This window comes from Engraulis encrasicolus, chromosome 16, assembly GCF_034702125.1.
Source record: "Engraulis encrasicolus isolate BLACKSEA-1 chromosome 16, IST_EnEncr_1.0, whole genome shotgun sequence".
Taxonomy (NCBI): domain Eukaryota; kingdom Metazoa; phylum Chordata; class Actinopteri; order Clupeiformes; family Engraulidae; genus Engraulis; species Engraulis encrasicolus.
Window position 1 is genome coordinate 34,061,342 of NC_085872.1, and position 14,849 is coordinate 34,076,190.

The 14,849-nt window shown below is 40.2% G+C and overlaps 4 protein-coding genes across 10 annotated transcripts in view; 2 read left to right on the forward strand and 2 right to left on the reverse strand.

The window, feature by feature from the left end:
• The window catches only part of per2 (period circadian clock 2), a 37,095-nt gene extending 35,622 nt beyond the window's left edge, over positions 1-1,473 (forward strand). For all 7 annotated transcript variants that reach the window (XM_063219431.1, XM_063219435.1, XM_063219437.1 and 4 more), the window contains one exon: positions 85-1,473. In XM_063219431.1, coding sequence (XP_063075501.1) covers positions 85-273 — 189 coding nt within the window. In that variant the 3' untranslated portion in view covers positions 274-1,473. The remainder of the gene's footprint in view (positions 1-84) is intronic.
• Positions 1,474-2,490: 1,017 nt separating this feature from the next.
• Positions 2,491-4,247, reverse strand: hes6 (hes family bHLH transcription factor 6). Its single transcript, XM_063220420.1, has 4 exons — positions 3,908-4,247; positions 3,729-3,815; positions 3,546-3,627; positions 2,491-3,425 (listed from the first exon to the last, which is right to left on the reverse strand). The coding sequence occupies exons 1-4, from the start codon at positions 3,986-3,988 to the stop codon at positions 2,986-2,988; spliced, it is 690 nt and encodes a 229-aa protein (XP_063076490.1). The 5' UTR covers positions 3,989-4,247; the 3' UTR covers positions 2,491-2,985.
• A 1,709-nt stretch (positions 4,248-5,956) lies between these two features.
• Positions 5,957-12,303, forward strand: itm2cb (integral membrane protein 2Cb). Its single transcript, XM_063219438.1, has 6 exons — positions 5,957-6,147; positions 7,405-7,542; positions 8,556-8,747; positions 8,939-9,049; positions 9,187-9,337; positions 10,952-12,303. The coding sequence occupies exons 1-6, from the start codon at positions 6,055-6,057 to the stop codon at positions 11,041-11,043; spliced, it is 777 nt and encodes a 258-aa protein (XP_063075508.1). The 5' UTR covers positions 5,957-6,054; the 3' UTR covers positions 11,044-12,303.
• An 820-nt stretch (positions 12,304-13,123) lies between these two features.
• lpar5a (lysophosphatidic acid receptor 5a) lies at positions 13,124-14,216 on the reverse strand. Its single transcript, XM_063219971.1, has one exon. It carries the CDS (start codon positions 14,214-14,216, stop codon positions 13,272-13,274), a length of 945 nt encoding a protein of 314 aa, XP_063076041.1. The 3' UTR covers positions 13,124-13,271.
• Between the last annotated feature and the right edge of the window lie 633 nt (positions 14,217-14,849).

Below are 14,849 nucleotides of genomic sequence, written 5' to 3' on the forward strand. Positions count from 1 at the left end.
TTATGTTGGTCCTGATTTCCACATTTTTCATAACTTGAGTTGTGTGTCACTTTTATTTGACTGTTCTGTGTGTGTCCTAAACAGGCATGTGTCGGCTGTGAAGATCTGGCGGAAAGTCTAATTGAAGAAGAGACGCCTGACATGCATATGGGCGAGGCAGAAACAAGTGAGGAGACTACTATAGACAAATCCAGGGAGCTACTGCAAAAAGCCAGTCTCATCCTCAAATCCAGCACCAGAGACTTAGGTCAACTACAGACACTCAATGAATGAATTGATTATGGAACAAGACGCCTTACATCTGCATTTGTATAGAATGTTCCAACAGGAAAAAGCTGATTTTTTATTATTATGATTTTATTTCTTGTGAATAAGTGTGTGTGCGTGCGTGCGTGCGTGTGTGTGTGCGTGCGTGTGTGTGCCAGTGAGGTTAGACATAAGTGTGGGTGACATAAGAACACAATTGTATAAGTGGTTAACTGGAATGTATGCAGTATGCTTACCTTTCTGTATTCGGTCTGAGGATTTCAAACACCCTCCTGGCCTATCCTCAGAAATCCTGTCAGGAACCAATAGCGCATGACAAAACCTCTTTTTTATGTTGATAAATATCTTTCTTCTGTTTTCTTTCTTTTTACAAATGTGTCTTTTAATGTATTTGTCCAGAGATTATCTCTTTGTTTTGTTTTCTTTTTTCATTCTTAAGATTCTTGGCATCAGACAAACTCCTATGGATTTTTTTCTGCTTGCCTTTTTTTGTCCATGGTAAAAGTGAGTTAAATCTTTCATAGTTAAAATATTTATTTATTTTTATACAGGGATAACTGGTGACAAACACTACTGTGTGCATTGTTGTGAAAGAGGGGGAAATGACTGTAGGCCTACAGTAAGTAATAATATATGAAACGGTATGGAACAGGATATTGGGGCGTTGTGACACCTTTTGGGGACAATCATTTGTTAACTAACTGAACTTGTAAAGCTTTTGATGAGACCCTAGTTCTTCAAGGTGCTAATTACTTAAAATGTACCTTAATTAATGTGAAGTTAATTCTTTTGACCAAAAGATTTAGCAAGCCTACATGAAATACACACCATTCAGGTCAGTGTGACTTAAAACAATGATTTTTATGAGGTGTGGAGATATTCATATCTGAAATCTTTCCTAAACCATAGCCCCTTAAGTTTGGTTAATCCACATCCCTGGAGACCTAAGGTTGATTTGTCTCTGGTGGAGAAATGGAAGGCAACTTCATGACACTGGCATCTAGTGGAAAACTATGAAAATATATTAGATTTCTTTTTTGTCTCCCTTGTATATGTTAAGTCAGAAAACGTATTTATTTTGGAAGAGAGTCAATGGACAAAAGTAAGGCATGGCACTCTAAATGTATTTATCAGTGTCATTATATTGTTATGGAAAGTGTTGTTTAATAGTTGTTTATTTGTTAAAATAAAGTCAATAAATCTCTACATATCGCCATTCATTTCTTATCAGATGCACAAGTCATTGTTGGCCTATGTCATCATGCAGAATCCATTGGGGACTGAATTGTTAAGCTTTTAAAAATGAATGTGTTTTTTGAAATCAATCACAAACGTTATCTGAATGAAACCTCGGCTCGACCGTTAGGCTACATGCCATCTGTTATGGGAGCTGAGCAGCCACTGGACAGCATACAAGTAGACGCCACATCAAGGTTCCTTTGTGTCGACCCCTAGCTGTCTAGATCTGTGGCTGTAGCCGACGTGACATTTGACTGCGCCATCGGAAGGCTATGATGAAAGGTCTAGGTCATTTACTCATTCCGCCGTTCACACCTCCTGCGCCAAGTCAAAGGTGTGTGTGTGGACCTCCTACCAAGACCCAGCACCTTATGGACGCCTCTAGTAAGGATCTAACAACTCTAGGCTAGTTGAGTGGCGTTACGCCTAGTTTTTCGGTGGTCTCCACAGTGCTGGGTAGACATCGCATCTATGAGCTTGGGTATATAACAGGCCCAACACTGAACGGGAAAGAGTCACATTTTCATTTAAAGCGTACATTATATCTATATCTACAAGCAAATTTTGCTCTACTTTTAAAAGAAGGGGTTGACTCGCGCCTAGGCTAAAAACAACCATATAAGCCATGTGACTGTGTTGTTTGACACTTTTCTAAGATCAGACGAAGCTGGGAACGGACATTGACACTTCATAAAACCCTTGGGAGGCGACATGTCCCGTCACCTGTCCGCATTATGGTGGGAAGTTGTAGCCTCAATGATAGGCCTACAGTATAGCCTCTACATCACAAAACCTGATCAGATATAGAATCTCTGACCTGATCGTGTCATGGAGTAGAACGCCCTTTGGAAATTCTCCCAGTCAGGATTCTAGAACTCATGGCTACTCAAACATTCTACAACTCAACTTGATAAACAAACAGAATTCTCCACATCATAATGTTCACGGTTGCCCCATTCTATTTACTGTCAATGGGTTGCCCCCATACTGCACTGTCAGAATCTTTTGGCAACTTATTCCATACTCAGGCCCAACGGCTCACATTAGAAGCATACAAATACAGAGGGGTTTAGATAATGGAAATTCCTTTAATTGAGAAAGCATACATCTCTGTTCTTATAAGGCGCAAGCATTGATACAAACCAGAGGCAGACTAATGAAACATCTACCTTAGCCAGGTTTTCTGGCACTCTCCGCTTTGAAACCAAGACAATTAAATATGTACAGGTGCTCTGCAATGGTATAAAAACATCCAACAAGTTTGATTATATGCAAAACATACAGACGATTATTCGAATGCTATAAAGTTTACAGATGAAAATAAAGAGCTTTCAAGAGAAAACCACACACATTAGTCGCTGTTCCAAAAAGAGGACATGTTTAGATGGCATAATGCCTGATTCTGCCTACTGCAATTAATTAGGTCTATTAATTAAATTAATTATTCTAAGACAGTGACACAGAGTAGAAACACCGAGGCTACCAAGGCCTCCACATTTCCTTTGTGAAAAACGTCGTTGCAGTGCTAGGGGCGTCTTTATGTTCAACATCTGCAGCTATGTGACTCTGCTCACTGTCAGTCTCATCCAGGTCAGAGCAGAGGTCATCCGAGGATGAGGAGGGAGACGGGGACAGGGCCGAGTTGCCACCACCAGACCCGCTTCTCTCTGCTGGTGACAGCATTGCTTCAGTTGAAGTGCTGTAGTGGTTCGAGGAGTCTGACATCAAATCGGACAAAAGATCTTGGAAACAGTCTTCGTCATTTAAAGGCATGCATTCCAAGAGGTGGTTCAGGAGATCTGCTGCTATCGTTGCGTCAAGGCCAGGGCAGTTGGACACAAATGTATGGACTTCATGCATGCACTGAATGTATCCAGCCGCAAATCTCTCGCTCGCCTCCCGGTTTACGTTTTCCGTCTCTAAAACAAAAACAAACATGTATCACAAAAATGCGAAACCACACTGCGATAGAAATTATTTACTAGGTATTTACTTCCCCGTAAGATGCACGTTAGCTGCCTGAAATCAATGGCAATTACCTTTGGCACGATTTTGAAGAATAGTCTCGACACGTTTGACAGTCATCTCCAAAACCTCAGCATTCTCCATTTTTGACGGCGCCTGATGAAGATAAGAAATAACGTTTGAAATCTACTGCGCCAATGACACTATGTGTGGATAGACGTAAGCTGGCTAGCTGTGCACTGACAAGAATAACTTACATCTGCCTCTGCGAGGAGTGATCTGAGTTCTTGCAAACTTTCATTGATGCGTGCTCTTCTTTTCTTCTCAACCAACGGCTTTCTTGTCTATAAAAATAAGTCAGATGCTATAATGGTAGGCCTACACAGACGTGTCCTTTCATGGCGTGCAAATATGAACAATTAAACATACTTCTTACCTTTCGGTCTCCTTTAATGCTGTAACATTCGTCCTCGCTCCGGGTTAGTTCCATTTTGCCACTGTTAGAGGCAGGGGCCATGTTGTTATGCCGTAGCCTGGAAATGAGTGGCGAACAGACTGCAGAGACTGCCGTTACGATCTTTGAATGGTGCAGATGGCAGATGGTGGGCGAGCACCGTTAGAAACAAAGATCCGCACACTGCGTGCTAACAAGCACTACATATACTGTGCAAAGTGGGCAATTGTAGTAGGCATTTATGAGGCCCAATTTCCATGTGAATAGAAAGCTTGGCTGGCTGCGCTACGAGGTGACTGCGGACATGGACAGCCCAGCCAATCAACGGCGGAGTCTTTGTCTCCTTATTCAAGTCCAGTATGTGGACATTTTCGGCCAAGCTCTTTTCTGTTTGCAACGTTTTTTCCCTTTGAACTCGCCGAATGAAAATCATAGGGCAGAGCCGTCCGATTTGGCGGTAGCATGCAGATGTGGATGCCGAAATTATTGCCTTATTTTCAGGATATTATCTTATCATTACATTTATAAATCTTTTATTTATGAATTAGTTGAAAATAATTATATTTAATTATTCAAAAAAATATTCTATTGGCCAACATTTTTGTAATTACAGTAACAAATGGGGGGGGGGGGGTGTAGATAAGGTGCATTGATAACATGATGTGCCACTGCCTAATCATTCTGATGTGAATCCAGGTGAAGTGATGTATGCAATTATAACTTTCCACATTTGCCCACATTTCGCTGTTATATTTATATATTGTTAATCATTCTTTAATAGAATGCACATATAAATAAAACAAATCATCTTCAGATATTAGCCTAGTGTGCCTAAACTTTGTAAGGAAATCGGCTTGTGCAATTAAACGCACTTTAATATAACTCACGGTGACATAAACAAAAGAGTGGGCAATAGAAGTCAAACTCATGCACTGATCAAGGAATAGCCCACTACAGAGTTTAGATCCATTAATAGGCATTTTCCGGATGGCGTAGTAAGACACGCCAGTCGATAAACACCAAAATAACACTCGGAAGCGACTACCATATCAGAGAGACTGGATAATATTCCTACAATCTCTGACCATATCAGTCCATTTTCAAGTTAAAAGACTTACAGTTTCACTGTCTGGTAAATGGGGGGTATTTCAATATTCGGGCCAATAAATAAATTATGTTATTAAACATTAAACTGTGATTATTATTATTTGATGGCCATTGTTTTTTTTAGCACCACCCACTTGTACCACCATAATCTTCACTATTATTTTTTAAAATGTATTATTATGATTTTATTGTTGTTTTTGTTCTTCTTCTTCATTTTATTCTTATTCTTCTGTTTAAATGATTAAAAGAAAGCATTGCATGCAACGAATGAAAAAGTGTAAAATGCAGAACCGTCTCTGTAAAATACTTGATGACGTCAGAGAAACTGCATCAGAGAGATTCTAGAATGAGAGGGGACATATGGCGGCCATCTTGGTGACGCCTCCGGGGTGCTATTTCGCGATTAAGTAGACCAGATCTGAGAGTCAATGGGAAAAATGAATGGGGAAACTGAGTATAGGACGGAGGGGAACCCAGCGGTTGTGAAAACCATATGGTTGAAACGACCGTGAAAAACTGATCAATCTAGACTACTTGGTTGTGTCATACGAGTCAAAATAAAGCTTTTTGAGCCACTTTTCTCACGGTTTTTTTTGACAGAGCGCAGGCGCAGTAGTTCCATAACGGCACGAGAGCAACGGCTTTTCAAAACTGAGCATGTGCATAATTTCGCGTGCGCCGATGCAGCCAGATGATTGGATCACTGGCAACGCAGCTCAGCAGGCACATTGGCTCTTGTTACCAGGAAGGCGGGAGATGTGCGGGTAGACGCCATATTTGCGTTACGAATCTTCACCGTTAATTTCTATGTACCTGTTCTATCTCCTCTTACTAGAATATTTCTGACCTGCATGCTTTCGTCATTAACTTTTATTTTGATAATCCACCGGAAGTTCGTGAGCTCTTTTAAAAATTGTCCCGAGCTCACTCGCTAGCTTCAGCTTTCAGTTTCAGCTGCTGGTGGAGGAGCCCACCTCTGCAACGCATTTGAGCTCGGTCAAACTCAAGAACCAGAAGAAATCATGGTGAAGATAGCTTTTCAACCGGTATCGGCACAGAAGCCAGAAAAGAATTACGATGCCGATAAGGAAGAGATTAATGTGCCTTATCCACATGTGAGTATCCAGCTACTCTCGTCACCTTGGCGCTTGATTCATCTCTTTTGTTTTGGAAACAAAACCACGTTATGCACTCTCTTTGAGGAATAATGTTACTGTTTGTGTTGTTTTGTTAAGATTAAAAAAATGTTTGTGCTAACATTTCAGGAATAATTATTACTGAAATGAAAGTCAGTGCATTTCTGATGTGCAACAAACAGCGCTTGTGTAATCCAAAAGCTGTTGTGTAGTCCTTTCTTGTTAGCGTTGGACTGTAGTTGCTAGGTAATCTAACAACAAGCTATCTAGCTTTATGCCAGAGTCTTGTTTTGCTCTGACTATTATTTTCTGCTTTGGCCACCAATAAGTAAGTTTGACTGCAAATGTATCTGCTACCTACCAAAGAAGTTTATTTTGATTATCTTCAGAGCTGCTTAGTGATGTGAAGCAGGTCGTTTCGGATTGGCTTGTAAGGTTGACATCATCACGTTACCCGCACAGTGGGGGTAGTTCTACAGAAAATGGCAGATGATCTGTCAAGAATCGTATGATTACCAATAACGTTATTTGAAAGACAGCATAGCACACAGTATGATGTCTGAACAAGTTATTTGACCCAGCGATGTCTAGTGGCTGCACTTTAACCCATGTTTATATAGATGTGGATTCAAGTGATGAATGTTTTATCATCACATGCAGCCTTGATAATATGATGCATTCCGAAGCATTTTTTTCTGTAGCTCTTTTTCTGGCCATCCATTTATTCATTTTTATTTTGGAGAATCTCCGTTCCCACGAGTAGATTACATTTGACGTAAGGCACGTAGGCTAAATAAAGAAGCCCAATTTTGAAAACGTGCATGTTCTTGTTAAATAACTAATGATGTCATTTCTATAGGCTATAGACAATGGAACGTCAATGGATGCTGACGTTATTGACACGTTCTTCTTACAAATATGGAGTGCGGATGTGTAGCCTACATCACTAAAAACACCATCCAGTCAAATCAAGTCATACTGTAGGCAGCCTTTTTCATTCGCCTCGTTGTAACCCTCGTCGGCGGCAGATTTGCCGAGAGATTGTGGTGGGCAGCTATTGCTCACGTGGGTACTGACGTCTAGAGATACTGGCGTCACTCATCTAATCCAGCATCAAGCAGCTGGCTCAAAAGTTTGCCAGCTTTAGTGCTAGATATGGCCAAACTTGGAGGGAAGCATCCCACATATTGCCGCTAGAGTTAAATAATAATTATGATGTGCTGTTCTTTCCAACAGGAAGAGTTGGTGCTTCCACTTCAGTCCAAGAAGTCCCCAATAAATGGCCTATGCTGTCTAACATTTGGTCTTGTGATTGTCATGTCCGGTCTGGTTCTGGCTTCCATCTGTGTTTACCGCTACTACTTCATTCCACAGGTGAGCCTCATTCACATCCTAATTCAAGTATACTCTATTGTCAAAAAACTATGGAACAGGGTTACAGACTCCAGTCTCCAGTCTCCAATGTGCAGTTATCTAAACATAAAAAATAAAGCATTGACATTAATCACACACACACACACACACACACACACACACACTCACACACTCACTCACTCACTCACTCACTCACTCACTCACTCACTCACTCACTCACTCTCTCTCTCTCTCTCTCTCTCTCTCTCTCTCTCTCTCTCTCTCTCTCTCTCTCTCTCTCTCTCTCTCTCTCTCTCTCTCACACACACACACTATGTGATTATGTGATTAATACCGTTAAAGGAATTTACATTTTTTGCTCAGACACATTCACTCACCACCTCTCCCCCACCCACCCCCCAAATCACACACACACACACACACACACACACACACACACATACATATGTGCAGTATATAAACACCAACATACTGACACAGACATGTACAATAAATGCACACACACACACACACACACACACACCAGCAGAATTACAATCTTATATTTGTGTAGAATACCAGAAGTAGAGATGGATAATCCCAAAGAAAATTGAAAATATTTTGTTGATGATGGTGGTGGTGGTGGTGGTGGTGTTGGATGTGATGTTGTCACTGTCCTGGTTCACATGTTTATTTTAGACTTTGTTTTTTTACGATACAATACTGTGATATTTTATTGTCAGTTCACACTGAAATTCAGTTTGCATCCTTGAGCACAACTTGTGACAGGACATACACCTAACATCACATCACAAGACCATTGCACAACTGACAAACAAAACATGGGACCTTGGACTAGCATCCCAGAGGACACAGGTCTATATACAGACAGCCATGCATGCATAGCCTACATACATTACATACAACCCTCATAACGTGAAGATATTACCAAGGTGGAGTGATGACACTGTACATGCAGTCTTAAGTCATATATAAGTCTTAACTTTTATGTTATTGTATTGCCGTTTTCTCAGATTCCTGAGGATGTGCTCTTCAACTGCCACATGCTGTATGATGATGTCGGTGTGCATGCACCGCTGCGTGGCCGTCAGGAGCTGGAAGAGAATGTTGGCATTTATCTGCAAGACAACTATGAGCAAATCAGTGTCCCCATTCCCGAGTTTGGTGGCAGTGACCCTGCTGATATTATTCACGACTTTCAACAGGTATGTTGATTCCTGTACTTCCAAGGAGGACATCTGTTAGAGTGAAAGGTTCAAACCCATAGTTAGGACCAGATATTTAATAGATTTGTGTGGTTTAGGTTGTAGGCTTTTTGTTACATCCTTGTGTTTGTTGTGATTATTCACACATGTTTAACATTGTGAACATTCTCCTATTATTTACTTCTGTTTAGGGCCTGACTACTTATTATGACATTGCCTTGGACAAGTGCTACGTCATAGAGCTAAATCCCGCTATTGTCATGCAACCAAGAAGTCTGTGGGAGCTACTTGTTAATGTCAAGGTAAGGATTTATTTACAAACTGCCCTTGTTTTACACTTTATAGATGTATTATATATGTTAGTATGACTGGTCTGTACATCAGATGATGGACCAAAGAATCTCTCAGTTCGCTGACATATTTGTGTTTGTTTACACAGAAGGGCACATACCTGCCTCAGACCTACATTGTCCGAGAAGAGATGATGGTGACGGGCCGCATCCGCAACCTGCGCCAGCTAGGACCTTTTATCCACCGACTGTGCTATGGCAAAGAGACCTACAAATTGAAGAGGCGCAGTGCACGTAGGCGTAAGTACAAGTTTTCACATTTTCCTTTTTTATTATTATTTTCATTTGAATCAGGTATTAAAAAAATGTGGAAGATGTTTCCTTAAAACATTGCCAGGCTAGATATGGCTAGGGTAGGCTGGTATCATTTTGAGAGTGGGGGATATAAATGGGAAAAGGTCTATCTTCTGCTCAGTGGTGACACGCTCACAAGAAATCCCACCCACGAGGTGTGCGTCAGACAGCCTGGCTTCCACCCAGCTGGTTGCTCACGCAGGAGCGTTGGCAGGGCTCCTTTCCCCACACATGCGTAACTGACTGGCGAGTGTGAGTGGGTGATTCATTGATTGTACACTGTGAGCCGCCTCATACCAAGTTGTGTGGGCACAGCCGGAAACGCTGTACGTTCGTCTGTGTGCCTTTGAGTGGGTGTCCTCTCATAGTGGACTGTGGCGGTGTTGATTTACTATTAGTAGTAGCCTATTCTGATTATTGAAAAGAGGATATCTCCTAATCCTAGTTTGAGCAATCACCAATGTACATGGTTTACAGAGAGGAATAAAATGTTATCATTTCAACCTGTTCAGGATTGCATTGATAACATTTTTAAAGGGACACTGTGTGAGATTTTTTGTTATTTATTTCCAGAATTCATGCTGCCCATTCACTAATGTTACCTTTTTCATGAATACTGACCATCACCATCAAATTCTAAGTATCTAAAAATTGCACTTTTCATGAATACATGAAAAGGGGGATCTTCTCCATGGTCCGCCATTTTGAATTTCCAAAAATAGCCATTTTTAGCTGCAAAAATGACTACTTGGATCTTACTAGAAAATATTAGTTTATTACTAAGTAAACTTTCATGTAAAGATCAAATTTGGCAACAGACAGCCTAGTTTCAATGAGCAGCATACAGGGTGACCGCGGGTCCTTAAAAAGTCTTTAAAAGTCTTAAATTTCATTTTCGCCAAATAAGGCCTTGAAAAGTCTTATTTTGTCTTAAAATGTCAACCCAAATGTCTTAAATTTGTGGAGCTTAATTTAGGGAGGAATAATTATGTCAGCCATGTGATGAACTTCGCGACGGAAATCGGGAGTTGTAGCCATGTAGTGTAATTTAGAACGCATTATTGAATTTTATTTAGTGTAAATTTTCATTGTGTATAGGTTTGTGTTTTCAAATGGCTACATTAATGTAAATGACCAATTGTTTTTTGTGCTTCATTTGAACCTGTGTATGATCTTGCGAGTCGGTCCTAATTTCATTTGGAAAATGGTATTGAAAAGTCTTAAAATGTCTTAATTTTGACTTGCTAAAACCTGTTAACGCCGCGAGTTGGTCTTAATTTTATTTGGAAAATGGTATTGAAAAGTCTTAAAATGTCTTAATTTTGACTTAGCCAAAACCTGTAGACACCCTGAGCATAGTTGCAGTACCTTTTTTGACCATTTCCTGCACAGTGTACCTTTTAAAAAAACTGGACTAGTCTTGGTCATTGTGGTTTGAAATGTGAGCAGTCACAAAGCCCATAAAGAACACTTGCTTATTGGCCAGGAAATAAGTGTGTACTCTGCATGCAAGGCTGTAGTCTCCCAAGAAGAGTGACTGTTGCTTTATTCCTTTTGTAGGCATTGACCGACGCGAGACCAGAAACTGCCACAGTATTCGTCATTTTGCCAACACATTTGCAGTAGAGACGGTCATCTGTGGCCCGGTATAAACATGCTCCACATCACCCTCAATCCCCCACCCAGTGAAGTCCCAAACAGTACACTGGATCTCCCATACATTCAGCTTTATTGCACTTTAAAACAGCATGGTAAACTAAATGTTGTGTTTGTGTTGTTTTTGTATTTGTTTGTTTTTGTTTGACCCAATCCTGAGTTACAATGTAATTTTGGGTTGTGTGTCTTTGTTTTTATAATATACCACACCTTTTCTTTTTTGTAAAGATAACTGTTGACCATGTTGAAGTCGTTCCACTGACTTAAATATGTTCATCCAAGTTTTATATTCCTTAACATTTAGGGAAGATTGTCAGAATTTTATACATGTATGTTCTTGTGTCTTTCTTTTTTCTCTCTCTTTTTTTTGGTCTTACCCCTTTGAGTAATATGTGCGATGTCTACGGTATTGGGATGCTTGGTATGAAAATGCCGCATGTACTATGCACTGACCTTTATTCTACTTTTTTTGGTCATGTTGTTTTATGTATATCTGTTCCTCCAGGGTTTTAATTCCTTGGAGGTATATGTAAACTTGTGTTTGTTAGGAAATCCAAAATATGAAGATCTTGTCATGAAGCCACAACATACCTCATATTTTAGAATCTACTTTTTGGTTATGATTTTAGTTGGCTATACTTTTGCAGTCTATCGAAGCAATACATTTAAATTTTCATATCTTAAATTACATTTATCAGGATCAATGTTGCATAATGGTAGCTTGTTCTGTAATATTTTCTCCCAGACTTGTGATGAATGTGCTAATCCGCTTTCCAAATGTAACATAGTACCAAGATTCTCATCAAGCATCTCTTCCGCTTTGTCAGTAAATGGTTTCACGTACTGTAGACTGTTTACAGTACCGTATATGATGACATGTTTGTACAGTTTGTTTTGTGCGGTCTCATCAGACTTCTAAATGCTGTAAAGGGGAACCCCTATGCAGGCTGTGGTAGCTTTTCTTATGTCAAGTACATGTAACCTGTGATTTGACCAATAGTTTACATTTTCAATAGTGGATAAGGCTATCATGTAGTTGGCATACTCATCTCCCCAACCCTGGTATCTTTTTTTTTTGGATGTGCATGGTAGAGGTGTCTGGAAAAAAAACCTTTTTTATGAATATGGACACTGAAGTTAGAGCTGAACGGAATGTAAATGCCTATTTTTATTTAAGTCTCAATGTTCTTTGTAGATGTTCTTATTCACCTGCTTGTACAATTCTTACAACAAATAAACTACAGATAGTGAAGTTCTCTCTTGATTCACAAGACTACTAAAATGTCAGGCAACAGAATTGCATGCATGTTAAAGGGACACTGTGTGAGATTTTTAGTTGTTTATTTCCAGAATTCATGCTGCCCATTCACTAATGTTACCTGTTTCATGAATACTTACCACCAGCATCAAATTCGAAGTATCCATTATATCTGGAAAAATTGCATTTTTCATACATGAAAAGAGGGATCTTCTCCATGGTCCGCCATTTTGAATTTCCAGAAATAGCCATTTTTAGCTGCAAAACTAACTGTACTTGGGCCATACAAGAAAATATTAGTTTACTACTTAGTAAACTTTCATGTCAAGATCAAATTTGGCAATAGGCAACCCAGTTTCAATGAGCAGCATAGTTGCAGTACCTTTTTTGACCATTTCCTGCGCAGTGTCCCTTTAACACGAAGACACAGGAAATTGTGTAAAGGGGAAACTCACTTGAAGCAGAGGCTTGAAGCAGAATCGTTAAGCACAATTGTGTGCGCGTGTGTGTAAATAGAGTAACAGGATGCTATTTCTGAGGGGGGCAGACCACAACCACCAATGATATATGTACAGTAGTCAAAACTTTGTTTTTAAACACACCGTTGAGTTAAGGAATCATTTAATTTGAGTTGTGTCAAAGACATTTGGTGGTAGAGAATTGATATTTTATTGATCACGGGGAATTAATTATGTTTAAATGACTATGTAAAATAGCCTGGTTTTGGTATGCAAGCAGTCAACTTTTTTGCAAAAGTAAGCCGTGCAGGCAACTAAGAAGTAATTAATCTGACTTTCACATTTAGACTGCTAAAATAAAATGAGTTTATCGATTGTTTTAAATACAAGATAAAACACACAACACAAAGCTATACAGTATGTCTGACCCAAAACTTAAAACAAAGGCTTTGAAACATATCCAACGTGCTGACATGAATGTGGAGCATGAGGCTGTCTTGGACTATCCTTAGGTCTGTATTGTCCTACACTCAGTCATTTCCATTTGACGTTTCCTCTGAACGCTCATCGAGCTGAAGTAATAGATGAGTGGGTCCAAGCAGCTGTTTGTGCTGGCTAAGCACATGGTTACAGTTTGGACGTCAAAGAAGTTGTACTCCAGGTGATTCAGTTTATGCAGTCCGTAGAGAATGAAGGCAACGTGGAAAGGGATGAAACAGACGGCGTAGATGAAGAGATTCACCAAAAACAGTCTCACTATCCTGCTTCTGTTCAGCCCAGTCTCTTGTGTGAGCTCTGAGAGGGGCCGACTTTTATCCCGTAGCTTTTTAACAATGGCAATGGTGCAGCCAAGAATAATTCCAAAGGGGATACAAATACCCACTAGAGTTATAATACAAAGGATGATAAAGCCATTGTGCCATGACTCTTGCGAGTAATGCTCAAAGCACCGGTAAACACTGCAATTCGAATCCCAATTGCTGTCATGGTTTAGAGCCACTGGGACAGACAGACCAATGATGCCTGCCCAGACAACCATGCATGCTGCCCAGGATATGGACAGAGTGCGAAAGGGACGTGAGCGTAGAGGGTACACAACTGCCAGCATCCGATCCATACTGATGAAGGTGATGAAGAACGAACTGGAGTAGAGGTTCACTGAGAATAAAGTCCCAGGAATCATGCAGGCCACACTTCCAAAGGTCCATAGACCCCTGGCAAAGTAGACGATTCTCAAAGGCAATGAGAGTGTGAAGAGCAGATCTGACAGAGCCAGGTTCACCATGTAGATAACTGGCACTGACCTCAGTCCCAGTCGATGGATCAGGCTCCACAGGGAGAAGGCATTCAGTGGCAGGCCCACAAGGAACACCATGCAATAAGTTGCTGTGAACAGTGGATATCTAAAATGAGATGTACTGCAAGAGCCATAAGACGTGTCTTCGTGCGCCATTCTGAGCACCTCACATCAAAATAGGACTTCTCACTGAGCACATTTCCTTTTTTTTCACACTTCTGACACAGTCCGATTTTGACAGGAACTAGGCCGAGAGATGCAGCGATTATCTGAAAGCATAATCTCAAACCCAACATTGCTTCAAGATTTCATCACATTTTTGAAACTCTTATGTTCATTACAAAATTATATTATATTTTATATATATTTGTAATTCATTACTGTATAAAAAAAGTTATAATTGTGCAACAAAAATGGTTGAATTTATGGATTAATGAATACTGGTAATAACCAAATTCTCAAAAAGTTGAACTTCCTTAAAAGTGTCACATGGAAATAAAAAAAAGCCATTAGGCCTAAGCTATTTTAATTAAGTCATATAAATGGTAAATGGACTGCATTTATACAGCGCCTTTCCACTCCTTCGAGCACTGAAAGCACTTTACATTGTATTCCTCACATTCACCCACTCACACTCTCATTCACAAACCAGTGGCAGTGGCTACCACACAGGGTATCACCCTGCCATCAGGAGCAACTTGGGGTTAAATACACATCAAGTACACATCGGTCAGACCGAGCAGGACTCGAACCTGCAACTTTCCGGTTACCAAATGGCTCCTATCACCT